At 57.9% G+C, this 27,265-nt stretch overlaps 2 protein-coding genes and 1 long non-coding RNA gene across 9 annotated transcripts; 1 reads left to right on the top strand and 2 right to left on the bottom strand.

Moving 5' to 3' along the window:
• Positions 1 to 106: 106 nt before the first annotated feature.
• Positions 107 to 7,457, bottom strand: RAB1B (RAB1B, member RAS oncogene family). The gene is made up of 6 exons (XM_043451621.1): positions 7,322 to 7,457; positions 5,480 to 5,552; positions 5,094 to 5,189; positions 4,888 to 4,983; positions 1,652 to 1,783; positions 107 to 1,551 (listed from the first exon to the last, which is right to left on the bottom strand). Exons 1-6 carry the CDS (start codon positions 7,333 to 7,335, stop codon positions 1,357 to 1,359), a joined length of 606 nt encoding a protein of 201 aa, XP_043307556.1. The 5' UTR covers positions 7,336 to 7,457; the 3' UTR covers positions 107 to 1,356.
• A 701-nt stretch (positions 7,458 to 8,158) lies between these two features.
• On the bottom strand, positions 8,159 to 18,021 carry KLC2 (kinesin light chain 2). Of its 7 annotated transcripts, none has more exons than XM_043451616.1 (16): positions 17,929 to 18,021; positions 16,804 to 17,042; positions 14,089 to 14,319; positions 13,861 to 13,930; positions 12,984 to 13,206; positions 12,261 to 12,348; positions 12,061 to 12,162; positions 11,797 to 11,970; positions 11,595 to 11,694; positions 10,912 to 10,961; positions 10,741 to 10,808; positions 10,185 to 10,293; positions 9,923 to 10,099; positions 9,722 to 9,846; positions 9,441 to 9,504; positions 8,159 to 9,129 (listed from the first exon to the last, which is right to left on the bottom strand). In XM_043451616.1, exons 2-16 carry the CDS (start codon positions 17,029 to 17,031, stop codon positions 9,046 to 9,048), a joined length of 1,893 nt encoding a protein of 630 aa, XP_043307551.1. In that variant the 5' UTR covers positions 17,032 to 17,042; positions 17,929 to 18,021; the 3' UTR covers positions 8,159 to 9,045. The 7 variants fall into 7 exon arrangements, with proteins under 7 accessions (XP_043307551.1, XP_043307555.1, XP_043307550.1 ...); XM_043451620.1 differs by having other exon boundaries at positions 9,447 to 9,504; positions 9,923 to 10,081; XM_043451615.1 differs by lacking the exon at positions 17,929 to 18,021 and adding an exon at positions 17,769 to 17,902.
• On the top strand, positions 8,437 to 16,644 carry LOC122430788. The gene is made up of 6 exons (XR_006266377.1): positions 8,437 to 8,572; positions 9,308 to 9,383; positions 9,793 to 9,958; positions 12,916 to 14,343; positions 14,739 to 14,898; positions 16,279 to 16,644. It is a non-coding gene; the product is annotated as an uncharacterized LOC122430788 (long non-coding RNA).
• Positions 18,022 to 27,265: the final 9,244 nt, after the last annotated feature.

Raw genomic sequence — 27,265 nt, 5'->3', positions numbered from 1 at the left:
CAGCCCGAGCCAGGACCCCCCGTGAAGTCCGCCAACTCCAGGGCTCCAGTTCCATCTCCCCGCCCCAGGGCGGCCCCCACCACAGACCACACTCACAGACCACAACTTCCTTGCAAAAACCCTCGGCTCACCCGAGGGCCAATGGAAATTTATTTTTTTGTCCTTTAAGTCTTTCCCCAAGTGGCTTTTCCTTGCAAAATGCCTGACATGACACCAGAAGGGAACCTGGAAGTGGGGGGGGGGCACCCCAAGGGGCAGCCCAGGGACTTAAATACAAGCTGGAGGGCAGGGCACACATGGGACAGGCAAGAGACAGCACGAGGGACATGGCTTCTCAGGTAGAGACCAAAGGTTTGTCTTTCTGCAGGAAGAAGCTGTGTCAGAGGGCGGAGGGCTAGGATCCTGGGTGAGAGGGAAGAAGTGGAGAGGCCCCCCCAAACCCTGGGTGGCACCCACATTCCCAGAGAAGTAGCGACAGGGGGTGAGGATCTGCCCTCACGGGCTCCAAGGGACGGACGGGGGGAGAATAAGCCGGACGTGCTGCCTCAGGGGAAGGAGGGGGTGCTGGCAGAGAGAGGGTTAAGGCTGGTACCCAGCCTCTGGCACGGTGGGCCTTCCGCCTCCGCCTGCCTTGGGGACAAAGGGGCACGGTGGGCAGGCAGCACATGGGCCTGGCTCTGGCAGGGCAGGGGGCGGCAGGAGCAGGCTCCCTCTGGGCTCAAGACAGAAGCCCAGCGCAGCTGCCCGCCCACCTGCCCTAGATGTGCTCACACCCCACCGCAGCTGGACGGCTGGAGCTCCGAGTGTGGGAGGGGCGGGGGGCTGGGGAGAGTCGGCGGCTGGGCCCCTGTGGCCCCACGCCCGTCCTGAGGTCCAGCCCAGGGCCCTGGATCCCAGGGCCTTGGATCCCCTGGTCCCATCCTGGCCCCAGGTGCTGACTACAGCCAGGGGCAGTAGAGGCCAGGGAGGCCCTCAGCTCTTGGGGAAGCGGGGCGGGTGCGGGGGAGAAGGAAGAAGAGTCAGGAGAGAGACCCACTGCAGCATACGTGGGGGGCGGGGAGACAGACAGACAGAGGAGCCCTCATCCCAAAGGTGTGTGGTGGGGTATCTTTTAAAGTCCCCTAGAGGCAGCAGCAGAGCAAGCCCGCACCCCCACCCCAGCCACAGGTCCTGGGTGTCCTCCCTGGAGGGCCTGGGGCTCAGGGCGGCGGGCAGACGGGCCAGAGGGAGATGGGGAGCCCAGGACACCCCCAAAGCCACAGATTCAAATGCCCCGGAGAGGGAGGCCCCTCCTGCCCCCTCCAGGGGCATCATCTGGAGAAGGTGCCCCCTCCTGTCCCACCCCATGAGCCCCTCCTAGCAACAGCCACCACCAGCCTGCTTCACGGGGGTGCTGTCGATCTTGAGGTTGGGCCGCTCACCCCCCGAGGCTGCCCCAGGCCCCATCCGCTTTTTGATCTCAGCAGCCATGGTCATGAACGCCTGCTCGACGTTGGTAGCGTTCTTGGCACTCGTCTCCAGGAAGGGGATGCCCAGAGAGTCTGCAAACTCCTGACGTGGGGGGAGAGGAGAGGAGGGAGAGGAGGTGAGCGGCGGCAGGCCCTGGTCCCCTCACCGTGGTGCACCCGGCGGCCTGGCCTGGCCCGCTCACCTTGGCAGTGGTGTTGTCCACCACCTTCTTGGTGGTGAGGTCACTCTTGTTGCCCACCAGCAGCTTATTGACATTCTCGCTGGCGTAGCGGTCAATCTCCTGGAGCCACTGCTTCACGTTGGCGTAGGATTCCTAGAGGGACCAGATCAAAAGGTATTTTGCTCCCAACTGCTACCCCTACCCCAGGCCTGAAGAACAAGTGCCTTGAGGGGAAGGTGGGTGTCCTGGGCTCCCGAGAGGCAGGCGCGCTGGGCTCAGGAAGCCAGAGGAAGCCCCACGGGGCTTAGCTCTCCTGCCTGCCCAACTCTGAGACCCCAAAAGCCACGGCCAGGATGGCCCAGCTTCTTCCAACAGCCCCAACACCCAAATGGCTTAAGCCGAGGGCCAGCCAGCTCCTCCTGCAGCTGCTCGTGTCTCCCTGAGACACAGAAAAGGCCTAACCACACATAGGGAGCACATGGCATCAGAAGAGAGACAGGCCAGAGGGAAGACAGAAGCGAAGGGTAACTTAGCAAGACTCACACGGTGGCCTTAAAATCCCATTAAGGTTGGAAACCTGGGAGCCCAGCGGCAGGTAGAGGACCCTCTCAGAGGAGGCCCTGGCCTAAGAAGGAGACAGGGATCCTGGGAGCGGGGCCTAACGTGCGTCCTACTTCTGGCACCAACAGCCTCCTCACTCAGCCCGGCTCTCCCGGCAGCCTGCCATGCCCCACCCCCTACTCCTGGCACGCCGACAAAGCACAGAACTTTTAGGAACAGGCTTGAGCTAGAGCCGCTTTCCCTTCTTAGGAGCCAGAGGTCTGACGATTCCACACTGGGTTCAGACGTATACCTCCTGCCACGTCCCAGGCTGGGCCCTGGGCTGGGCACTGGGTTCAAATAACGGAACCATGCCTGGGCCCAGCCCTAAGCACTCACAGGACAGTGGGGGACCAGACTAGGACACACGCAAGGGCAACACAGGGTGACCAGCACTGCAGGGAGAGAAGGCAGGAGCTGGTGGAACTCCAGGACCATCTCAGCTCGGGGAGGTTACAGCTGACCTGCGCCTGCAAGGGTGAACTACCCCCGTATGGGTGCTGGTGGGGGGACAGGGAAGGTGCGGGGGGGTGGTGGAGACAACACACAGGGTCACGGGGCGGGATGGGGTGGGAAGGGTATGGCGTCTTTGGGAGGAGGGGAAAGCTGAAAACTGCTGGGACTCAGGCCCTGGGCAGGGAAGCAGAGGAAGAGGCGGCAGGCCCGAGTGGGAAGGGGCCTAGCCTGGCTAAATCTTGGACAACCAGGAGCACACCTGTGTTCTGGGAAGACAGTCCTAGGAGTGCAGAGGCCAGATCAGACCGGCAAGAAGATGGAGACCAACTGGGAGGTGGTTGGAATGATCCAGGGAAGAGCAGATGTGCCCTGAGCCAGGGAATGAGGCAGGCGAGAGCACAGGATGTAGTGAGCCGATTGTGGGCTTAGCCCCACTTCTGCCATTTACTGTATGACCCTAGATGTGTCACCTGACCTCTCTGAACCTGTTTCCTCACCTCAATAAAACAGTACCTCCCGGTGGGGCTGTTGTGAGCATGAGATAATGAATGCAGGCCTGTCTCATAACAAGTGCTTAATTAGCAAGAGCTGCTATTATCCTCATCACTGCTATTATTATGAGGGGACAGATTTGAGAGAGACGATGGGGGAGAACAGAGGGGCCCGGAGACTGCTGGGATGGGGGAGGGAAGAGTTTTCCGGTCAGGCCAACAGGGACGCTGTTATAAAGATGAGGACGCAGGAGCCGGTTCAGGAAGACAGAGTGAGACCAGCAGAGGACACACTAGGTTTTGCAAACCGTCTACAGCTCTGTGGGTGGCCTAGAGGCAGTTTAGGGGCATGAAAGGATGCGCTGGTAAGCAAAGAACCCTGGGTTCATAAACACTGGCTTTGCCTTTCCTGGCTATGAAACCACGGGCAAGTAACTCAACATAGCTCCAAGCCTATTTCCTCATCTGGAAAACAGGGCCCCCACCATTTAGTTCACTGGGTAAGACTGTGAAGCTGAGAACTAACACAGACACAGTGCCAGCACAAGGCAGGGCACAGAGGAGGTCCACGGTGACGGCTGCTGAGGTGCAGAAAACACAAAACAAAAGCCAAACCACAAGGTGGTCAGCATCGTGCAGGGGGAGTCAGGAGGCTGGGGGCCGTCAGGAAGCATAAAATCTGCGGTGTGGGGGACAGCACCGGACGGATCAGTAAAGTCACTGAAAAGAGAATCTAGGGCGGCAAGAGGTGGGAGAGCTGGAGACACTCACTTTTTCAAGGAGAGGGAAGAGAACACAGTTAAAAGCCATGAGAGGTCAATCATGGCAAAAACTGAAATGAGGTCACAGGATTTGGCAGTTAGAGGTCCATCGTGACCTCCGCCTGAGTGGAGCAGAGTTCACCCACAGCTTGTTGTCCAGGAGGCAGCACGCGTCCCTGGCGAGCCGGAGTCCAGCTGCCCCTTGGAGCAGGGACTCCTCCTGGCCTGGGGTTGATGTAAGCGTCCCCATATCCCCAGGGCCTGACCCCCGTTAAGCAACAAAGTTTAAAAACAACAAAGCTGGTAGAATCAGTAGGCCTGGGCTTTCAGACTCTGCCACTTGAGCAGCTTCAGGGAATAAGAAAGTCTTACCACCCCGACCCAATTCTTCATCTGTGAAACGGGAATATGATACAGACCTCTTTGGAATGATATGAGCATCAAAGGGCTGTGACAGAATCTGTGAACTGTAAGGCGTGGCAGGACTGTTTCTCGCTGTTAACATCACCACTGCTGCCACTGACGTGTGACTAAAGTTGCCACAGCAGACTCAGGGCTCCCAGCACTCTGCTCACACGGGGCCCAGAGTGCACAGCTCCTTTACTTCCTTGTGTAAGCCCCTCCCACTGCTTCTCCACAGGGTCTTTGCCCAGGAGGCCATTAGCCCAGCACAGCAACCAATCAGCTGACTAATCCATGAAACAGAGGTGCGTGGAAGGCCTGAATAAGGTTTGACAGGGAGGTGAGGCCTGGTTCTGCCAAGGCCCTGCAGCAGGGCCTGCCTGGGGAGGATCCATTTCTGCAGTTATTTGCCTCCTTGTGACATAAGTCCAGGAACAGTCTCCTTTCCAGGCAGCATGAGGAAGAGAGGAAGGGAACAGTAAAAAGAAGCAAAAGCCAAAGACCCAGAGCTGAGGAGGCAAAGAGGGGACGGTGAGCCCAGGACTACCTGGTCTGTGACGTCGTATACCACGATGATGCCGTGAGCCCCCCGGTAGTAGCTGGAAGTGATGGTCCGGAACCGTTCCTGACCAGCTGTGTCCCACTACAAGGCAGTCGGAGAGGGGGCAGGTCAGTCCGGGGCTCCGTGCCCAGAGCCCCTCCCCTCCGAAGGCAGAAGCCTCTGCACCGGGGTCTGGGAGCAGCCACACTCACGATCTGAAGCTTGATGGTTTTGCCGTCCAGCTCAATGGTTCGGATCTTGAAGTCCACCCCGATGGTGCTGATGTAGCTCTCTGTGTATGTGTCGTCCTGGAAGACCGGGGGTCAGGGAGATGGCCTGAGCAGACAGGTCTGAGGCCCATCTGAAAAACCTCCCTCTGGTTCCCTGCCCCACCTGAGTGCCTCACTGCTGAGCCCCAGTTCTCACAGCCCAGCCTGCCAGCCCTGTGCCCGTGCTCAGCCAGATATGCTGCCGGCAGATCCTGCCCCTTCACCCCTGGTCTCCCGGGTCTCGCAACCACTGTTCTCTGTGTCGCCCCACCTCCCTCAGGCCACCAGCCGGGACCCTAGATGGATGGTATGGGAAGCTTCTTACTCACAGCAAACCGTAGGAGCAGGCATGACTTGCCCACGCCCGAATCACCAATCAAAAGCAGCTTAAACAGGTAGTCACTGGAGAGAAAGGATGGGAAGATGTGAAGGAAGGCAGGGAGCCTGCCTGCCATCACCCTGAAGTCACAACTACAGCATTCTCCCACACCTCGAGGTGTGCCTCAGATTAGGGTAGTGAGGCACTCAGAAGACCCTCCTGCAAGTCCCGGGCTGGGGAGGGCTGACCACACCACACCCAGCTGTGGGGCGCACACAGCTGGCCCAAAGGGAAGCCATCTGAATTTCCACTTTGCAGAGAAGAAAACAGAAGCACAGAAAGGAACGTGACTTGCCAAGGATCACAACCAGTCAGGTGACAGAGTTGGGTATCCCAGCCTGGTTCCTGATAGACTCCATGGTTTCGAGTCCAGCAGGGAAACCCTACTGCACTGCCTGTACCTGACTGGGCAAGAGAGGCCCCAGAAGTGGAAGCCAGGGCCCAGCCTAGAACTTATGAATTGAATTTCTACGTAAAGAGCCTGGTATGAAGCCTCTAAGAAGAGAGGGTCAACAACTGGCAATGATGCTTAGATAGCATCACTGACTCAGTGGACATGAATCTGAGCAAACTCCTGGAGACAGTTAAGGACAGGGAAGCCTGGTGTGCTGCAGTCCATGGGGTCACAAGGAATTGGACACGGCTCAGTAACTGAACAACAACAAAATGTATCAAGTTTACACTGGTGCCTGGCCCTGTGCTAAGTACTTCAAATTCATCATCTCATTTACACCTTACAATAGTCCACTGAAGTGAGTGCTTTTATTTCCAACTAATGAGGAAACCACACGCCACAGAACGGAAGCAACTTGCCCTAACTGACACAGCTGTTAACTTTAATACTGGAAACCAGGTTCAGACTCCAAAGTCTCGTTGAAAGCCTGTTGGTACCCTTCTCTGTTTCCCCTTATGATCCAGCTCAGAGCTTCACCCTTCCCCAAGGAAATGTGAAGTCTGGATCTGGAGAACAAAAAGGAAGTAGCAGAAAAGGAAGAAGATAACTGACACTTGGGGAAAGCTGTCAGTGAGAAGTCGGGGCAGAAACGTGGGCCACCTACCCGTAGGGGGAGTGACCAAGAAGTGAGGAGAGTTTGAGGAACAAAAAGAATCCCACTGAAAGGGTGGAAGCAAATGCCACATTCGTGTAAACTTCATCCGCAGGGTGACGGCGAAAGGAAGGGGTGTGACAGTGGCGCCGGGGCTTGCGCAAAGGTGAGGGGAGCGCGGGAGGGGACCGGCCGCCGGGGGCGACCAGACACTTTGATCCAGCAGCCCGGATGGGAGAGGCTGCTTGCGAGTTACCGGAGGGCCAGCCTCCAGGAACCGGATTCCGGGAGGACGGGAGAGCAGAAAGTACCGCCCGACCTAAACGGCCCGAGTCTGGACCGAGACCAGAAACGCTGGTGACGGGCTCCACTATCAGGACTGTCGTCAGCTCCCCGATCGCCACTCTAAGGCAGCAGGTGGGGAAACTGAGGCCTGGAAAGAGCGGGGCTGCAAGGTCACCTGACCGACAAGGCCTGGTAGTGCCGGTGCCTCGGGCTCCAAGTGGTGCCCTTTGGGGTCGCAGTCTCCAGGCCTGTGTGCGAGAACTCGGGGTGTCGAGTCAGGGTCCTGGGGCCCCCGGGGGAGGGGCAGGACCCGGATGTGAGGGGGGGCAGGTCAGCGGAAGAGGGGACCCGGATGTGGGGGCGCCGCGCAGCCCTGACCCGGGCCGGACAACCCCGGTAAGCGTACAGTCCCGTACTCGGGATCGAGGCTGCGCCGCACGGCGCGGGCGGGGCGCACTCACTATTCGGGGTTCATGGCGGCGGCGGCGGCCCGCTCGGTCGCTCCCAGTCGGCTCTGCTCCGCCTCCCGTTCCAAGATGGTGGCCGCTCCGCCCCAGAGGCCCCGCCCGCGACGCGCAGGCGCAAACGTTCCCGACTGGGGCCTCGCCGCATTGCTTCTCGGAACTTGTAGTCCCCATACGTTGTCCCACTCAGTCCCGCCGCGCAGGCGTATACCGAAGAGCCCGAATCTCTTAGCCCACGCACCCTCATCGCCGCGCATTGCCTTCTGGACCTTGTAGTTCGCTCCCTAGACGCACCTGGGCTTAAGGACGGCGCTCGGCAGCCTCACCGCGTCCCGGCGTTGGGATGCTTAATGTAGTGCTCGGATTGGCGTTTCACGTCTGACAGAGGCATTCATCCTTACACTCCCCGCTTCCGGGAATATTAGTAAAAGTTCATTTATCAAGGGTTTTTGGTGTGCTGGCGCTCCTAACTCCCAGCCACAACCCCAGGAAGGTGTCACCCACATTTTATAGGTGAAAAAATCGAATCTCAGTAACTCGCCCAAGGTCAAATAGCTTGGTCAGGGACAAAGCTCAATCAAAATCTATGATCTATAGAATCTCAGAGATGAAGGTTGTTAGAAAAAACTCCTGAGTCTGTGGGGCCCCCAAACAGTTCCGGGATAGGAGAAGCCTACTGGGCTCCAGCTGCGCGGAACCAGATGTGAACCAGACACACACACACACACACACACACACACACTCTCATACTCGCAGCCTCTCCCGACCCCACTCCCAACCTAGAGACGTCGAGACACTAGGAGCTCTCGGCCTCCGCCCCAAAACAAGCCCGGCTCAGAGTCAAACCGTCTTTATTTCTACAGCAACATTTGAAAATAGAGAGCGACCGCCTCACTTCCCAACTGGGGCTGCCCCTCCTGCCACGGGGGGCCATCACTGCCCCTCGCAAGAAGCTGCAGACGCGGGGGGAGGCGTGGCAGGATGGCTCTTGTGGGCGGTGCCCGGGGCGAGGTCAGGCCGAGCCTGGGCGGGGCGGGCGGGGCAGTGCATAAGACCCGGCTGCAGCGCAGGGCCCGGCGGGGAGAGGACCGGTATGGGGCGGGCTTTCCGTCCTGGGACACGGGGCGATGGCGGGTCCGTGCCCACCCCTAAGAGGCCGGGAGGAACGCGAGAAGGCCCAGGGAACCCTTTGGGGAGGCGCCGCCCCTGAGATGTGGAGCCAGGGAGATACCACCGCGCGGAATGGGGGTGATTAAGGCCTGGGCGGTACCACTAGAGAAGGGTGGGGTGAGGCTGGATAGTACCAAGGACGGAGGGGAGGGGTGCGGCCAATAACTTATTTCTCTATATACAGAAGCAACGGCCGGGGGAGGGCTGGGTGCTGAAGGGGCCGCAGGTGCTTAGTGTTCTTGGATCGCGGGTCTGCGGAGAGCGGGCCACTGAGTCTCTCTGCCTTGGAGACCCTGCCCAACCCCTCTGCTGGCCCTGAACCTAGGGAAGAGGGGCCCTGCTGTAAGGAATAAATAAGGGGAGGGCTGGAGCGGGAGGGCCCAGCCTCCAGGGCTCAGGCTAAGATGATAAAGGGAGAAGGTTACCCTGAGATTGAACAGAAAAGATAGGGGTCCTTGGAAGAGACGGGAGGGCAAGCAGCAGGCCCATGCGCAGGGCAGGGGTGGGGACAGTGCCGGTGGAGGCTCTGGCGAACGGCTGCCCCTTCAGGATTAGCCCACGAGGGAGTTTCGTCGGGAGAGGTCCATGGAGCTGGAGCTGAGGGTGCGGCTGTCAGAGAGGCCTGTGCCTCCAGGCTGTGGGCAGAGGGGCAGGTGGCTCAGCCGTGTGCTGCCGCCAGTCTGCTTCCCTGGCCGGAAGGGGCCTGCCAGCTAGAGCCCCTGGTGCCCTGACACTCCCACCCACCTCCACAGTCACTGTGTTTGCTGCTGGCCGCTCATAGGCAGCACCCAGCTTTCCCTCACGTCTTCCCAGGGTCCAGCCAGGCCTGGGATGAAGACAGGACCGGAAGTGTTGCCAGATGAACAGGCAGGCTTGAGCAGCTTGGCAGGTACTCACGCAGGCCCGAGGCTGGGGCCTCAGCTGCTGGGTGCTGACCACTACCTACCCGTACCTGGACTGGCTCTTCCACGCTCTTGTTGAGGAAGTTGAGGGAACTGGCCCGCTTCATCCTGAAGGAAAGGGCAGTCAGGATTTGCCCACGGTGGAACTCAGGGAGGATGGGGAAGGGCCAGGTTAGGGCTGGGGAGGTAGGCTTGTGGAAGGGAGGCAGATGGGGTGGGGGATGGGGCTTCAGCGAGACAGAGTTCACCCTGGGTCGGGAGTTCAGCTGGGGTTGGTAGGTTGTTGGGTGGGTTCTTGAGAGACTCACCGGGATGGGGGGCTCACCTGGGGTTTGGGGGCTCCTGGGGACCACCCCCCTGCAGCTTCTTCACCAGCATCTCACTGCTGCGCCTCAGGGCATCCCGGAGCTTCCCGAAGGAGCCGCTGCGCCGCAAGGAGCCGCTGCCGTCCTGCAGGGAGGCCGACAGGTTTGTCTCTGCCTCACCAGCTACACAGCCCCCTGGGCCAGCCAGCCCCTGGACTCACCCCGCTCCACTCGGCTGCAGGCCCTGCCTCCTCCAGGTCAGTCTCAGACCTAGCCCCCGCAGCCCCGGGCACGTCTCGGCTGCCACGGCGGTCTCCACGCCCGCTGCCGCCATCCTTCAGGAGCTCCACCACCTTGGTCTGGCTCGCGGGGTCCAGGCCCTGAAGTGGGGGCAGGGCGTATCAGGCGAGCAAGGGGCTCCGATCGGATCACACATCAGGCCATGCAGGCCCCTGCCCACACCCCTCGTGCCTGTCACCCTACCTGCTTGCGGCTGCGGCTGGCACAGTCCTCCAGTGTGTGCGCGGCTTCCAGCTTGCCCTGGCGCCGGTACAGGGCCCCCAAACTGCGCAGGGTGGTGTTGACCGTCGGGCTGCGGACAGGGAGCAGGGCGGTCTCTGACTCCGTGCACCCGGGAATCAGGGCCCACCCTGACACCCAGCCCCCTGCTGCCACTGAAGAGCCTCCAGCCAACCAAAATGGAGCCCCTCCGGCAGGCCGGGCCCTGGTCAAGGTCCGCCTGGGTTCACTTCTATCTTAGGAGATCCCCTCAGGGCCCTAAGTGGGATGTCGCCTCCCAGGACTGAAAGCTGGGAACCCCGGGAGTGAGATCAGGTTTTCCCGGGAGGATAGAGCCTTTCTGGGACAGGTGGCCTGTGACCTGGGCCTCGAAAGACGAGCTGACAGAGAAGCGCGTGTTCCGAGGCTGAGCAGTTTAAATCGGGGTTCTCAATCAGGCCTAAGTGGAATGAGCATTGCCAGCCTGGCCTCGGTGCCCACCCACGATGCCGCCCCCCTCCCGCCTCTCTGCGCTCCTCACCTGTCTACTTTACAGGCCTTGTACCAGCTGCCATATTCCCCGTAGGGGGTGCTGTCCCGGCGCTTATCCTGGGGGAGACATACGCGGGAGTTGGCAGAGGGCCCCCCTGCACACCGCCCGCCTCGCCCTCTCTCCACGGGTACCCGCCCCGGCCCTGCCCCAAGGGGCTACCTTGCTCTCCTCCCGCTCCTCTGCGTGCATCCAGATGGGCTTGTTGTCCCCTGCGGGGGGAGAGGGGCTGTCACAGCCTCTCATGTAGGCCCCTCCTGGGTGGGCTGGACACAGGACTGGGGTTTGGGTGGGGGATCAGGGGCACTTGAGAAGGACCAGGGTTAGCCTTCGTTGGATGAATGAATGGACAAGAAACAGACCCCAAACATGACTGACCCTCTCCTGGAGTAGAGGAGTCTGGCCCAGGCCTGTGCTTGAGGAACTTATGCCTGGGGGTCTCGGTAAGCAGACGCTTGCAGACCCCAGGACCCTGGTCTGAGATGGTGCTCAGCCCGAGCAATGGGCCAGGCTGAGGGGTCCGAGAGCAGGAAGTGATTGACCTTCAGGGGCCAGGACGGTGGCTTCCCAGACGGGGAGACATTTGGGCCGGGCCCTCCCGGTAAGCATGTGTTGCCCAGTAGAGCAAGGGGGAGAGGCTCAAAGCTGAGGGCACACGGAGGGCATCGCATGGATCCAGCCCCCCTGGAGGCCGTGTGAGTCGGGTGTGTGTGCCCACGTGTGCACACACGTGACCGCAGACCAGCCAGACCCCCGGTGCGAGGCCTGCCTGGCCGAGGTGTCCGCCGTGGGTGCTGGTGGCTGAGCGGCCTGCCCCGGACGAGCCCCTCGGCAGCCCTGCTCACCGCTGACAGAGCCGAACTCCCTCTCGTGAGCGCGGGTGAGGATCTCCTTGTACAGGGCCTCCGCGTCCTGGTATCTGCCCTGCTTCAGGTAGCAGGAGGCCTGGAGGGGCAGGGCCGAGAGGTGAGCAGGAGGGAAGGAACTGAGTCTTCCCCTCCTCCCGCCCCGCCGCCCCCTCCCCCAGGCCCCTCCGGCCCCGGACACCAGGTTGTTCTTGGTCTTGGCCACATTGGGGTCATCAGGACCCAGGCGTGTGGCGTAGATCTCCAGCGCCCGCCGGTAGTAGTATTCCACCTCCTCGGCTTTGCCCTGGTTCTGGCACAGCAGGGCCAGGTTGCTCAGCTGCTTGGCCACGTCTGGATGAAACTTGCCCAGGACCTGGGGCCAGAGCAGGAGCCAGTGGCCAGGGTCGGGCCGGCTGAGGGCCCCCCCAGCCCCGCTGGCCGGCCCTGCCCTGCCTGCCCCCACCTTCTCCCGGATCTCCAGCGCCCGCTTGCACAGAGGCTCAGCCTCCTTGTACTTGCCCCGCTTGCCATACAGGACCGCCAGGTTGTTCAGTGTCGCAGCCACCTAGAGTGGGGGAGAACGGAGGCTCCATGACCCTGGGCCCGGCTGGTCTCTGGGACCTGGAAGTGCAGACGGGCGGGGGGGGAGGAAGCCTCACTCACAGCTGGGTGGTCCTTGCCCAGGGTCTTCTCGCGGATGGCCAGGGCATCATTGAGCAGGTGGGCGGCCTCCTTGTACTTGTTCTGGTCCCTGGGGGCAGGTGGGAGCTGATGAACGGTGTCCTCCAGCCCAAGGCCCTCCTAGCGGTCCCAGATCCCTGGGGTCACTCATTCTGCCTGCTCTGATGAGTGAGCACGATAGGGGTATGACCCAGGCGTTGGGAAGCATGGTCAGCCCCTGCCCTCCGGCCTGGGGGGCTCTGCGCAGGAAGCACATGCGGTGCTGGGTATGAGCGGACTCCCCCGTGTCCCGCCCTCACTGCCCGTGCCCAGTGTCCTGTGTGGTCTGTTCCCCACGGCCTCTGCTCCTGCTGCCCTTTCTGCCAACAAAACCTTCTCCAGCCCTCTTACGACTTTGGGCAAACTCACCTTTCACCAGAGACCCTCCTCAAGCCTCCGGTGCTGGAGAAGCCGAGCCCCCGGCGTGCTTGTGTGTTGCCCCCTCCCCAGTTACGTCCAAGCCTGTTTCCCGCACTAGACTGAGGCATGTTCACGGGTGTAACTCAGGCCCCCTGTGGGCTCAGCCCTCTCTGGGGACAAGATCCTCTGTCTCTGTCACCCTGCTGCCTGGTAGAACCCGAGTCCTGGCCCATTGCAGGCACTGGGGCTTTGTCATCCCCAGGAAGAGCACTCCGGCAGATGACTGCAGTCAGGGAGGGGCCTCACCGGTAGACCAGCGCCAGGATGTTCAGCATGGTGGCCACGTCCGGGTGGTCGTGGCCCGAGGTCTTCTCCAGGTCCTCCAGGGCCTGCTTGCAGAGGGGCACGGCCACCTCGTAGCGGCCCTGCGAGGCATACTGGATCACCAGGTTGTGCAGCGTGCGCAGCCGCGCCGGGATCTCATAGCCCCCGTGCTGGGCGGCCACATCGCCTCCTCCAGGGCTAGGGGCTGCGAAGCCAAGGGGAGGAGGTCAGATGCACCAACTGTCCCCCGAGCTGGGGGATAGCTTTGACTGATCTCAGGCGTGGCCCTGGGCAAATCACTAACTGTAACCCTCTGTCAGTTTCCCCTTCTATAGAGTGGGTCTAGTCACTCCATAGAAAGAGAGGGTGGAGTCCCAGCTCCAGTAATTCAAGCTATGTGGCCCAGAGCAAGCCGCCTAACCCCCTAGTGGAGCATCCGCCTCCTCATCTGCAGAAGGGAGGCTCTGATTGGCACATGACATGATGAACAAGGCCAGCACTGGCCTGGGGCTCCGCACTGTGCATCCGTCCTCCTTTAACCCTCGGGGGAGGCTCGGAGAAGAAAAGAAACTCTACCAGCGGTCACAGAGCAAAGAGTGCAAGTCAGGGATCACACCCAGGCCGGGCGGCTCCAGGGCTCTGAATTGTGATGCCTGCTTCTCACGGAACTTGAAGTGATGAGAGAAGCAACAGGTAAAGCTGGCCTTTTAAACTCTCATGCTGGGATGTTATGATCAGAAATGAGGCAGGGAAGAACCTGGTGGTCACTCAGACCTTGTTTCCTGTGACCTCTGGGCCCTAGGGACCGATTCACCCAGCCTTCCTTCCCCACCCCCAGAGCCAGCCGCCCCTCCAGAACCTGGGTTCTGCTCCTCCTCACTGGGGAACAGGTCATCCAGAGAGTCTTTGGGGACATCCCCTTTGTCCTCCTGGGGAGGGAGACAGGGTGTCAGGGAAGGTGGGCAGCCCAGGGGTCAGCGGGCTAGGTGGGAACCGCACCTGCTCCCTGCCACCTCCCCTGCTTCCAGCCCCCCTCACCGCCCCCCACACCCTACAGTGGCCTTGCAGTGGCCACGCCAGGGCTCACGTGGGGGGAGGTGTCCTCATCCAACTTGCGGATCTGGCTCATGAACAGCAAGTGCTGCTTCTCCTCCTCGAGCTGGGCCACGGCCTGCTCGCTGCGCTGCAGCTTCTGCTGCGTCCCCGCCAGCTCCTCACGCAGCCACTGGTTCTCCTGCACCAAGCGCCGCACCTGGGCCCGCAGCTTCTGCTTCTCCGACTCCACAGCCCCCAAGTGGCTCGAGAGCGCCAAGATCACCTGTGGCAGCCAGCCGGGATGGAGGTCAGAGCCCTGTCCACGTCCCACCCCCAGTCCCAGCCTGGGCCTCACTAGGGCCCAGAGAAGAGCCAGGCTTGGAGGAGCTGCCAGCCTGAGGGTCCCAAGTTCTCTCATTGAGGGAGTTTTGCTCCAGGGCCTCAAACAGACCACACACAGTCTGAGACCTGAACCCAGGAGGTTTGGGGATCCCCAGCTCCTTCCTTTAGCAGTAGGGACCCCTGGGCTCCCAGGTTGGCTTTGCTAGACTCTGAAAGAACCCATCATCCCCTTTCCTGGGGCCTCCAGCTAGCCCTCTGCATCGATGTCCAGCTCCTTGCTGGGTCGTTCTGACCACGAAGAGTGCTCACTGGGGTGCTGCCCATTCTGCAAGCTGGCCGCTCTCTTCCTGTCTCTCCTAGGAGTTGTATTCAAGCCCTGTAGCCAGAGCCACTATATCACTGCCCCTGGCCCGGGGCTAGCACTTTTCCAAAGATTCCTGAGAGATGGCTGAAAGGATACCAAGAGACCCTATCCTGACTTCTGCCCAGAGGCCACCTGCAGCTCCCAGGGAGGGAAGGAGTATGTGTCTTAAACCCCTGGTTTTCTGGGGAACCAGAGGGGCAGGGAAGGGGATCCAGGGGCCTCAGCTCCCATCCTTCTCCCCCAACTCCCTGACTCCTTTCCTGAGCTTCCAGGCTCTTCCTGCCTTGAGGCCTTACTAGGCGCTACCGTTTCTCCATCCTTCATGGTCAGGGTCATTTCTGCAGTGAAGCCTCTTCCCTCTTATGCTCTCAGCCCCAGGAAAGCAGAGTACCTCACCCACCCCCCACGCCATCCTGTCCTCCACCTGTACCTGCCCTGGGAGGCTGCCTCGGTATGTTCATCTCTGTACCTGGCAGTCAACTGGCCAAGGAGTGAATGACCAACACACTGCCCTTCCAGAGGGCTGGGCAGCCTAGGGCCATGTGCTTTCTAGTTGACGAGCAAACACCCAAGTGGCAGGTGTTTTCACAACCGCTAGCTGTTTAAAAAAATTCCCTAAACAGCCTGGAAGTATACACAGCAGATGGTGTGATCCTTCTTTTAAAAACAAGGAAACCAAGATGATACCACCTGCCTAGGACTCACGGAGCCAGGCAGTGTCTCAGCCAAGATCTGAGTGGGCCAAGACTCTTTTCCCGAGAGTCTAACTCCTTGGGGACCCCAGTGCCTCCTGGACATCTCCATCTGCATGTCATTCTGGCAGCCCCGGCTCCTTAAGAGGGCCCAAACAGAACTCCTGATCCATTCACATTCTCTTTTTTTTTTTTAAACTTATTTATTTTTATATTTTTTATCTCTTGGCTGCTGTGCACAGCATGTGGGAATCTTAGTTCCCCGACCAGAGATTGAACCCATGCCTCTTGCACTGGGAGTGCAGAGTCTTAACCATTGGACCACCAGGGAAGTCCCCCTTTTCCTCTTAATTTGCTCAAACTACAAACTTGGGAGTTGACCTTCTCCCTCTCCTTTAGTCCATCCCCAGGCCCTGCTGGACCTACCTCCAGAACGTCTAGAACTCACCCCCTTCTTACTACCTTCATGGCCACCCCTTTACTCCAAGTCGCCATTTCTCATTTGAATTCCAGTAGTGGCTTCCTAACACCTGCTACCTCTTACCCTGACCCATCCTCATTCATTCTCCACACCTCAGCCAGAGAGAATTTTTAAAGCCTAAGCCAGACTGTGTCCTGTGACTGCTTAAACCCTCCAAAGGCTTCCTGACTTCCTAAGAATAAAACCCAGACTAATAAGGCCCCTGCCTTCTCCATAGACCTTTTCTGCCCCTCTCTCTTTCCTCATGAAGCTCCAGTCAGACAGGTCTTCTCTTAGTTCTCCCACCACAACGAGATCTTTTCTACCACAGGACCTTTGCACACACAACCTCTCACTCTCCTCCTTTTTTGTTCTGTCACTCAGGTCTTGATTTAAATGTCATTCCTTCAGAAGTGTGGCTTGACCAATAGATAAGACCTCCTGCCATAAGTTTTTTTTTGAGAACTCACTGTAACGTTAAATAAATATATGTATTTCTGACTCTTCTCCTACTAGACCTGGCAGGGATCTTGTCTGTCTTGGACCTGTATCCCTGACACCTAACACATTTCCTGGCGCTCAGTAGGCACTTGATAACTTACCTGTTAACAAATGAATAAAAGAATAAATGAGGGGAGGGGTCCTTAAGGACTTCCTTTTTGTTTCCCTAGGCCATGCAGTCTCTGCTAGGTAGCAGAGAAGTCAGACGATCAGCCTTCCTGGGCCTAGGTCCAGCTAGGGTCTTCAAAACCCATCCATTTCTTCAACAGATATCTACCGGATCCTACCATAAGGCTCCAAGGCACAGGTTCTTCCTTCCATGCTGATTCTGTTACTACACTGCCAGGATTTCTCTGGAAGGCTCCGTCCCTCCCATGACCTCCCTCCTCAGCACTCCGGACCAGCTACCTGGGCCTCCCCCAGCCCCAGCTCGATGGCCTCCAGGGAACGGCGCAGGAGGACACAGCGCTCCTGTGAGCCTGGCTCGGCCTCACTAGCTTCATGAGCGACCAGGGGAGCGAGAAGGGCACGATGCTCCCCGCGCAGGGTCTCTAGCCCTTGGATGACGGCCTTGGTGCCCAGCACGATCTCATCCTGGCTCAGCTTCTCCTCCCGAGGAAGCACCATCGTGGCCATGGCCGTGCCTCCTGTGAAGGCGAGAAGGCGGGCAGAGGGTGCCGGGCCTGGGGCCACGCCGCTGTCCGCCCCGGATTAGGTAAACACCTAAGCGCCCCCGGACGCCTGGATCCCCTGGGTGCCCGGTCCCCCAGGGAGCAGCCCGTACCGTGCTCGCGCTCGGCCTACAGGGGGCGCGCTCTGCTCGTCTCGGCCCGGGAGACGCAATGCGGTGCGACCCGAGGCTGGACCCGGATTCGGCCCAGACCACCCGCTCAAGGCCGGCTTAGGCAACCCGGCCTCGGGGCTTCCCCGGAGGCTCCCTTAGAACAGGAGGCGCCAGAGGACGATCCTACTGGGATCGTGAGGGGTTCACTCCCGTGCGGAGACACCAGCCCCTCTGAGAGATCCGGTCCCAGCTTCCTCGGGCAGCGCCCCCTCCCCAACAGGCAGGCCGAGTCACAGAGCCCTCCTCCTGGCAGGCCGACCCTGGGGAGACGCTCCCGCTAAGGAGCTGAGATCGCGGGGTTCCTCGCCCCCTCCCCCCCCCAGGCCTCGCCCACGACGACCCCTCCCCGTAGGCCAGCATGACATCCTGCGGACCCCTTCCCTGAAAGCTCCCGACCCCCGTCATCCAGGACCGCGCCCCCTCCCCGCGGGCGGGCCTGGTCCTCCTCTCATGAGCCGCGCCCTAGACGACCCCTCCCCTAAGGCCGACCCCAAGCTCCCTTCCCCCAGCCCGATCGGCCCGCGCGGACCTCAGTCTCCCGCTCGGGCCCGCCTCCCGCTCCGGCTCCGGCTCCGGCTCCGGCTCCGGTGCCGCTTCACCCGGACCAGCAGCCGTGAGCGGGTCCCGCCGCCTCCATCCCGCCGGCCTTCCCAGCACTCCCTGCGCAGCCTTAAAGGTGAAGCCGGTACCTTGGCGGCGTCGGAGGGGGCGAAACACTCCTTTCGGCCGTCAGGCTGCCTTAAAGGAGCACGCCTGCGGGGCCCACTCCAGGCCAGGGGGAGGGGCCCGGGGCGTGGCCGTCAGCGATGGGGCGTGGTCACCGAGGCGTGGGGCGTGGGCTAGCCCGGCAAGTGGGTTCGCCGCCGCCGCCGCCGCCTCCCAAGCTCCTGCGGCCTCGGAGTCCTTCGCTGTAACCCACCCCGAGGCCGCGGGAGTGTGGACTGGCTGGCGAGGATGTGTACCTGAACTTACCTTATTCTGCGGCCAGAGAGGACGGCGGGAGAAACTGAGGCCCAGGGAGAAGGCCCGGCCTCCTCAGAGTCCAGGTCGGGACATTTGACATTTATTGGCATTGAATGAGGCGAAGTGCCACTTTCTGAGCTCTTACTACGTGCCGCGTGCTTGGATGCCTTAAGTGCATTTAACGCTTACAAAGACGGAATAAAGCGGGCACTGCTATTATCCCAGTGTCACAGATAATAACCCTACACTCATTTGTCTCTCATCGGTGGTTATGCCCCACCCAGTTCCTTTGGAGCTGTCCTGGTCCCATGAGGTAGTTCCCGGCATCTTAGGGCGGCTTCTTGGGAGGAAGGAACAGAGGCTTCTGGCCGTGAAAGAGAAAAAGGTGACAAGGGGCAGCCAGGCATCGGCAGAAACACTCTTGACCCTGTGGGTGAACACCACCACGAATGCTGTGGGCTGGACGGTCAGGACAAGGTGATGTCATTCAGGGCTCAGGTGAGACGTCATCTCAGAGAGCCCTTCCCTGATTCCCCGCACCCTTATGCAGAGCAGCCCTCCAGCACATCTCATGCACCCATCAGGCCAAGATCTGCATGTCTTGTTCATTCCCAGAGGAACTCCTGGCCACCACATGGCAACACTCAGTGAATGTTGGTTTTTTGAGAAGGGTGCACCTGTTGGCCCAGGTTTGGGTCTGGCACTCCGCAGCCCTGGGCTGCCGGCCACCCTGGCCTTACCTCCACTGCTTTTAGGTCAACATCCCTAGAAGAGACCTCTCTGAGAGACAGTACCTGCCCAGCAAGGCCTGGCACTGGTATCCAGGGATCTGGGGTGTTCGTCTTGTGTGGGGGACGCTCAGACTCCACCAAGTTCAGTGTCCTGGTGGATGAACCCTGTGAGCATCATCTCTGACAGAGATGTTCTGACACCCCCCCAGCTCAAGTATGTTCTGTGGCAGGAAGTTCAGTACAGCCTGCAGTGAGCTCTAAGGTCAGCAAGGTTTTCCTTCGACAGCCCCCTAAAGTATCTGCCCACAGTGCTGCCCACCCCAAACTGAAACTCTGTCCAAAGGAAGGATGGCTGCTCCCTTTTGCCAAAAAGATGGTAGAGTGATGGTGCCCCACCCAGTATTCCCGTGCCTGGCCAGACAATCCAGGACCCTTCACCCACTCCTCCCCCTCTCCTCCTCCTGATTTCTCTTTTTCTGGGTGTGGCTTAGCAAGTCCATCCAGACACTGCTCAGAATATGGGGCTCAGTCCAGGGCTCAGGGATCCAGACCGGGAGGGAGCTGTGCAGAGAGCAGAGGGCCAGTCACCTCCCAAGGAGAACACCACCTGTCCACCGTGAAGCTGAAAGTCAGCCTGAATTCGACAGCCACCGGACCGTGTCTGCTCAGGGTGAGCTTGTCAACTAAAGCCCTAGATTGCACGAACCCTGGTTCTAGCCAGTCAGGTTCTTCTCCCCCATCCTGCGCTTCAGCGAGTGATTTTTTTTCCCCCAGTGATTTTTAAAGGGAATCAATACATTCAGATGATGCAACATTCAAAATGCAGGTGCAAATGCAGTGAAATGTGGCTCTCTCTCAGTGACTACCACCTCAAGTCATGCAGGTCCCCTCCCCAGGAGCACCTGCTGTTACCAGTTTCTTGTGTCCGTTGATTGCTGGTTTGCCTCAGTGCAGAGTTTGTGTTTATCCTCGTCAGTTTCACAGTGTCAGTTTTCCTCCAGGGCCCTGCAGGTTGGCGTCTTTTGCATTCAGGGTCTTTAGCCGGCACATCGGCCCTACCTCCCAGGGTCACACTGGCTGTGGTGTGACAAGCCTGCCTCTCTGCAGAGAGACTCCCATCAGTCCATGACTGCACTACCAGCCGGCTGGCAAATTCACGGGGAGGAACTGGGATCTGGAGCCCAGGGCAACTTTGCTGTTCTTATCAAGGCTTTGTTGTTGTTCAGTCGCTCATTCGTGTCCAACTCTTTACAACCCCATGGACTGCAGCACGGCAGGCTTCCCTGTCCTTCACAATCTCCTGGAGTTTGCTCAAACTCATGTCCATTGAGTCAATGATGCCATCTCATCCTCTGTCGTCCCCTCCGCCTCCTGCCCTCAATCTTTCCCAGCATCAGTGTCTTTTCCAGTGAGTCAGCTCTTCACATCAGGTGGCCAAAGTATTGGAACTTCAGCTTCAGCATCAGTCCTCCCAATGAACATTCAGGGTTGATTTCCTTTAGGATTGGCTGGTTTGATCTCCTTGCTGTCCACGGGACTCTCAGGAGTCTTAACAAGGCTGGGTTTCAGTAACTCTTGGGAGGGAACTTTGTTCGAGGGGTTCCTTCTAGAGACTGAGATTCAGTGGTACCAGGGAGGGTCGTGAATATCTCTTATTATTATGAAACTTCAGCAGTGCCCATGACATGTACCCTGGGCTGAAAGTCACTCCTTATACATCTTTGTTTTACAGGTAAGGAAAGTGAGGCCCGGAGAGGGGACAGCAGCTGCACCAGCTGACCGCTGTGCCCTTTTCTAATCCAGAGTCTGGTCGTTTTGTCCGGGTGTGGACAAAGGAGACTGACCATAAAGAGACTGACAGTAAAGGAGACTGACCCCACACTGTAGCGGTCAAGAGAACCAAGGTCACATTGCCTGTTCACAGACACTTGAACTGCAGCCTCATACACCTTCAACACACAGCCTCAGGACTTCCCTGGTGGTCCAGTGGCTAAGACTCTGGCCTCCCAATGCAGGGAGTACAGGTTCGATCCCTGGTCAGAGAACTGGATCTCACATGGAGCAACTAAAAGGTCACAAGTGAAAGTGAAATTTGCTCAGTTGTGTCCTACTCTTTGCGACCCCATGGACTATACAGTCCATGAAATTCTCCAGGCCAGAATACTGGAGTGTGTAGCCATTCTCTTCTCCAGAGGATCTTCCCAACCCAGGGATGAAACCCAGGTTTCCCACATTGCAGGTGGATTCTTTACCAGTTGAGCCACAAGGGAAGCCCAATAATCCTGGAGTGGGTAGCCTATCCCTTCTCCAGTGGATCTTCCCGACCCAGGAATCGAACTGGGGTCTCCTGCATTGCAGGGTGATTCTTTACCAACTGACCTATCAGGGAAGCCCTAAGAGGTCACGTGCCACCACTAAAGTTCCAGTATGCTGCCAAATGCTTCCCAGGTGGCGCTAGTGGTAAAGAACCGGCCTCTTAATGCAGGAGACCCAAGAGACTCAGGTTCGATCCTTGGGTGGGGAAGACCCCCTGGAGGAGGGCATGGCAGCCCGCTCCAGTATGCTTGCCTAGAGAATCCCATGGACAGAGGAGCCTAGTGGCCTACAGTCCATGAGGTCGCAAAGAGTCAGACGTGACTGAAGCGACTTAGCACATCACAGCACATGCTGCCAAATAAATGTTAGGAAAAAAATATAGCCTCAGGCAGGTTCACCCAGTGGCACTGAAGGCCACACGTACGCCTCAGCCTCCACGTGGGTTTACAGGCCCAGGGACCAGCATATCAAATGTAGCCAGGGGCAAACACACCCCAGGCCTTCTTCCCTGGTTCCTTCTCTCCGTCTGATGACAGAGCACCTTCCTTTTATCACCTTTACCCAGGTGAACAGACAGAGCATTTTTCAGTCCCCCTTTATGGCTTGTGCTGGGTTCTTGCTCCAGCCTTTCTGCCATCTCTCTGCAGGCTCCCGTGGTTTCTTTGAGGCTCTCTTTAGGCATCTGGCCCTGATCCTCCCTGTGCGCCCCACAGAGGAAGGCCTGGGCCTTCCCTGCCGGGTTCCCAGGCTCTTATCTTGCTTTCGGTTCGCAACCTTGCATGTGTTCAATCTCTTTAGTCACTTGGCTTTTGATCTGGTCTCTGGGGATTATACTGTGCATCTCCCAAGGGAAGGGACTGTTACTTCCCCACTCCCCCCGCAGCTGCTGGTCTGGTGCCAGACTGCTGATGGGTGCTCTGTTGATGGAGAAGAAAGGAAGGCGTCCATGCCCGATGGTGATTCAGCTCCTTATGCCATTTCCACAGAGCTCATCTGGGGAAGTTGTTCTTGCTACTTTTAAGATTGTTTTCTCCCTGAAAATCACTCCCACTGCTCCCACCCCTTCCCCTTGGATCCTTGGAAGCATTCATCCCACTGAAATCTGCTTTCTTAAGTTAATCTTCTTCTGTTGGCTAGCTTCATGCCTTTTCTTTGAAGTGGTGGTTGGGGTGTGGGGGCATTTTTCCTAAGCATATCATCCCCCTTGGAACATCAGCATATTGGGACTTCCCAGACAGTTCAGTGATTAGGACTCCACACTCCCAGTGTAGGGGGCACAGTTTCGATCCATGGTCGGGGAACTAGATCCTGCAAGCCACACGTCAGGACAAAAACAAACAAACAAAAACAGCCAAACCCTTGCACCACGACGGAGCCTGAGCTCTGGAATCTGTGCTCCCCAGCAGAAGTGACTGCGATGAGAAGCCCACACACCACAATGACGAGTCGCCTCTACCCCAGGCAACTAGAGAAAGGCCCAGGCAGCAACAAAGACTCAATACAGCTGAAAATCAGTGAAAAAAATCAGCCGCAGGTTCACATTGTAAGTGCTCAAGATTGGAGGTTTCTTAAAGACCAAGTCTCATGCACGCCCCCCACTCCATGACAGGCAGCTCACCACTTTCCGAGGGGCCGGTTTCACCTTGGACGCCTCTGGTTGCCGGGTTTTCCGCCACTGAGCTGCGAATCAGGTCTGCTCAGAGCCCCCTCGAGGCTCTTGGCTCCTGACTTGGCAGCCACTGGGCATGCCGGCACGCACTCTTCCTTGTGGCCTCCCAGACAGACCCGAAGTGTCCCGGTCTTGCTCAGTGGGAGGGCACACAGGCTTTAGGGGGAGACTTAGCTGCATTCAGAACCCCGTTCTCCACTTGCTGGCTGGGGAGCCCTAGGCACATACTGCAACTTCATCTGTTTCCTAGTCTGTAAAATGAGGTTCCTGATACCGACCTTGCTGAGTCCTCAAGAGAGTGGAATAAAATAGCAGAGTTAAGACTGTAACATTATGCTCGTACACAATAGATGCTATTAGGGCTTCACAGGTGGCACTAGTGATAAAGAACTCACCTGCCAATGCAGGAGATGTAAGAGATGCGGGTTCTATTCCTGGGTTGGGAAGATCCCCTGGAGGAGGGCATGGCAACCCACTCCAGTATTCTTGCCTGGAGAATCCCCGTGGACAGAGGAGCCTGGCAGGCTACAGTCCACAGGGTCTCAAAGAGTCAAACACGACTGAAGCGACTTAGCACGCACCTAATAGATGGTATTACTATTAAATATTATCATTAGGGCCATCAAGCTTACTATTGGACAGGTCCTGAGCTAGTGAATGGAGAGTGGGGAGAATAAAATAGGAAATATAGGGCAGTCTCTGCTTATAGCATTGTTGGAGAGGAGACATTCATAATAAAAGCGAGCAGCAAATGAGGCAGCAATAGAAAGGAGAACCTGAAGATAGCAAGCACTAAGGTGTTTGGTGCTGGCGGTGGGTACCCTGCAGGGTCAGGACAGAGGGAGCTCGGCCTGGTCGGGAGCAATCTCCCCCTCTCCCTAAAGTCAGCCCTTCCACGTGCCAAGGATGCTTAAATTTCCATCCAGCCCAGAGAACCACCCTGCAGACCTACATACTCAATTCTACCTCTGAATAGCACACACCCACCTTGCCCTAAACCTACCATCTCCCACCCAAATCTCCTCCAGAGATGTTTTACCATCCACCTGTTCACCCAGCAGACGGTCAGTCCCCATCCTCAACTGTCTCCTTTGACCCTGTATCCTTTTCTTTTTTTAAAAAAATATATATATATTTGGCTGTGCCGGGTCTCAGCTGGGGCAGGTGGGATCTTGGGATGGAACCTGGGCCCCCTGCTTTGGAAGCATGAAGTCTTAGCCACTGGACCACCAGGGAAGTCCCTCAACCCCGTTTTCCAACCAGCCACCTACACGTCTTGATTCTGCCTCTTTTTTTAAAAAAAGAAAAACTTATTTCTTTTTGGCTGTGCTGGGTCTTCTCTGCTGCATGGGCTTTTCTCTAGTTGCAGAGCGCGGGCTCTGAAGCACACAGGCTTCAGTAGTTGTGACACGCGTCCTCATTAATTTCGGTTCCCGGCTCTAGAGCACTGGCTCAATAGCTGTGGCACACGGACTCTGTTGTTCTGCAGCATGTGGGATCTTCCTGGACCAGGGATTGATCCCCTGTCTCCTGCATTAGCAGGTGAATTCTTTACCACTCAGCCACCAGGGAAGCCCTGACTCTGCCTCTTAAATATATAGGGCTTAAGTTTCCTTTCTCTGCCTCCTCTTCTTCCTGACCTTGGTCTATGTCATCATCGAGTCTTTTCTAAATTGCTGCTGTTCCCTGTGAACTCCACTGGTCTTTATTCTTATTTCCTCCAACAGTAGCAAGGTGATCTTCCTAAATTAGATCATCTTGCTTTTCTGCCTAAAACTGTTTGTTGACTGCCGCTGACCTCGGGATGAAGTGCACAGTCCTTGCTCTGGCTCCGAGTAGTAATAGTCACAGCTAGGAGGCTCCTCAGCGCTCTGGCCACTTCCTTTCTCTTCTGCCCCATTGCTCCCCACTGCTTTCAGCCCCACTAAACCACGTGTACATCTCAAATAGGCAGGACTGTGTCTTATCTCTAGTCTTGCTCCTTCCTGTCCCAGGACATCCGTCGTGTTGGGCGTCAGTTCCTTTGAGACATCTTCTTGGACACCCCTTCTCAGGCTGGCTCTGCTGCTCCTCCTTCGTCCTCCCAGGCAACCCTTCATGCTGTGTGGCCGTTGTCTATTTTTCTGTCTCCCCTACGAGGCTCAGGGTTTCCATGTAGGTGAAGACCCAGCCCTAGATTTGTCCATGTGTCATGCCTAGGACAGGAACTGGCCCATGGCAGGAATTTAATACATGTAGGATGGATGGAATCTTGGGAAGTTGGGATCTGAGCAGGGCCTTGAGAGATGGTCTGGAGTCCTCTGACCTGGGTCAAAAATCCGGCTCCTTCTCAGCCACCCTGAGTGTGTTGGACAAGCAAGTTAACCTACCTCGCTTTCCTTTATCTGGCCTTTGAGTGTTCGCGAGAGACTAAGTGGGGTTTGGAGCAGGGTGGTTGGGAAAACCTGTCTGAGGAGGTGGTGTGCAGGCCACAGCTGAAGGGAAAGGGGGAATATTTCCTGGTTGTCCAGTGGTTAGAATCCGCCTTCCAATGCAGGGGATGTGGGTTCGATCCCTAGTTGGGGAACTAAGATCCCACATGCCGTGGGGCAGCTAAGCTGGAACTAGGGCACCCGTGTGCTGCAGCAGGAGAAGCCCACGTGCCGCAACGCAGAAGAGCTTGCACACAGCAGCGAATAAATAAAGGAAAAGGGGATGCTCTGTGGGGCAGGGAGAGCGTGTAAGGTGGAGAGAGTGGCATGTCTGGGCTCTTGTGCAGGGAGGAGGGATCTGATCACTGAAAGATCAGGTGTGGCCCGAGCGTGGTGAGCTCTGGGGTGGGAGACAGGGGGTGTGAAGCAACTGAAAGTGAAGTTAGAGCGGTAGGGGTGGGGAGACGGTGCAGGCTGATGGACTGTGGGTTGGGTGGCTATATTCAGAGGTATTAGGAAGCTGCTGAAGGACTCTAGCCGGGGAGCAGGGCAGCTGGGAGGCAGAATGGACCAGAGCCCCTGGGATGACGCAGGATGACTCGTGAGTTTCTGGCTTGAGTAATAGGATGGATGCTACTGCCATTTACTCAGTCTAGGAGGAGCCAGGGGAATCAAGGTTCTTGATTTTGGCCATGTTAGGTTTGAGACGTCTGGGCATATTCGAGTCAAGTAAATGATTAAAAATGAGAGTCGAGCACGTTGGGAGGTGCGGCTCTCTGACGTTTGGCATCCTCCTTTGTAAAAAGGAAAGTGAAAGTGAAAGTCGCTCAGCTGTGTCCGACTCTTTGCAACCCCATGAACTATACAGTCCATGGAATTCTCCAGGCCAGAATACTGGAGTGGGTAGCCTTTCCCTTCTCCAGGGGATCTTCTCAACCCAGGGATTGAACCCAGGTCTCCTGCATTGCAGGTGGATTCTTTACCAACTGAGCCACAGGAGAAGTCCAGAGAGGTGCTATTCTAGGCCTCAGAGGCAGCCAAGACTAGAGGGAGCAAGTCACATGACCAGGGGCAGGAGCAGGAAGGGCAGGGGGAATGGCTCGTGCAAAGGCCCTGTGGCAGAGTGTGCCCTGTGTGTCTGAGGAATATAGAGGAGGCCGTGAGCGAGGGGGAGAATGACCAGAGGTGAGCAGCACCACCGGAGGTCAGCACTGCAGGGCCTTGGAAGTTGTGTGGAGGGGTTTGGATTATATTCTGGGTGAGATGGGAAGCCATTGGACAGTTTGGATAAGTAATTTAATGTGTTCTAATTAACATTTTAAAAGACTTCCTCCAGCTATTGTGTAGAGAATAGGCTACAGGAAGAGTGGGTGGAAGCGGAGGTAATTAGGAAGCTATTACAATATCCAGAGAGCAGAGAAAGCGCAGGAGCTGCAGGGTTCTGGTCCGACGGGCAGGCCTATAGGATTTGCCGTGGGAGTGGGTGCTGGGTGTGAGAGAGGGCACTCAGGGATGATTCCAAAGATTTAGCAACTGCAGAGTCGTGGCCTCCCTGGTAGTGCAGGAGACATAAGAGACTCAGGTTCGATCTCTGGGTCAGGAAGATCCCCTGGAGGAGGGAATGGCAGCCCACTCCAGTATTCTTGCCTATAGAATTCCACGGACAGAGAGGAGTCTGGTGGGCTATGGTCCATGGGGTAGCAAAGAGTTGGACATGACTGAAGTGACTTAGCACGCATGCATGCTCAACTGCTGAGTCAGGGGGATGTCTGCACACCCGGAGAATTTCCCAAGGCCAGGAAGATGAGGCGAAAACAAAGGAGGCCCAGAACGAGAAGTTTAAGAAGTGGGGGTCGGGTGGGGTGGGGTTGGGTGGGGAGGGCAGAACGCTGAGTACCTTCCAGGGCCAAGCAGCCAAGGACGTCAGTGACCTTGG

Source organism: Cervus canadensis, chromosome 29 (assembly GCF_019320065.1).
Source record: "Cervus canadensis isolate Bull #8, Minnesota chromosome 29, ASM1932006v1, whole genome shotgun sequence".
In the NCBI taxonomy this organism is placed as follows: Eukaryota; Metazoa; Chordata; class Mammalia; order Artiodactyla; family Cervidae; genus Cervus; species Cervus canadensis.
This window is presented reverse-complemented; position numbering and strand designations above follow the sequence as displayed.

Excerpts from the sequence above, each read along its gene's own strand:
- RAB1B (XM_043451621.1), bottom strand. Across the intron at positions 4,984-5,093 it reads AAACCATCAAGCTTCAGATC|TGGGACACAGCTGGTCAGGA; the intron begins GTGAGTGTGGCT and ends ACTGCCTTGTAG. Across the intron at positions 1,784-4,887 it reads TATACGACGTCACAGACCAG|GAATCCTACGCCAACGTGAA; the intron begins GTAGTCCTGGGC and ends TGGTCCCTCTAG.
- KLC2 (XM_043451616.1), bottom strand. The coding sequence starts at position 17,031 with ATGGCCACGATGGTGCTTCCTCGGGAGGAGAAGCTGAGCCAGGATGAG. Across the intron at positions 11,971-12,060 it reads CGCTGGAGATCCGGGAGAAG|GTCCTGGGCAAGTTTCATCC; the intron begins GTGGGGGCAGGC and ends CTCTGGCCCCAG. Across the intron at positions 10,809-10,911 it reads AGGAGCGGGAGGAGAGCAAG|GATAAGCGCCGGGACAGCAC; the intron begins GTAGCCCCTTGG and ends TGTCTCCCCCAG.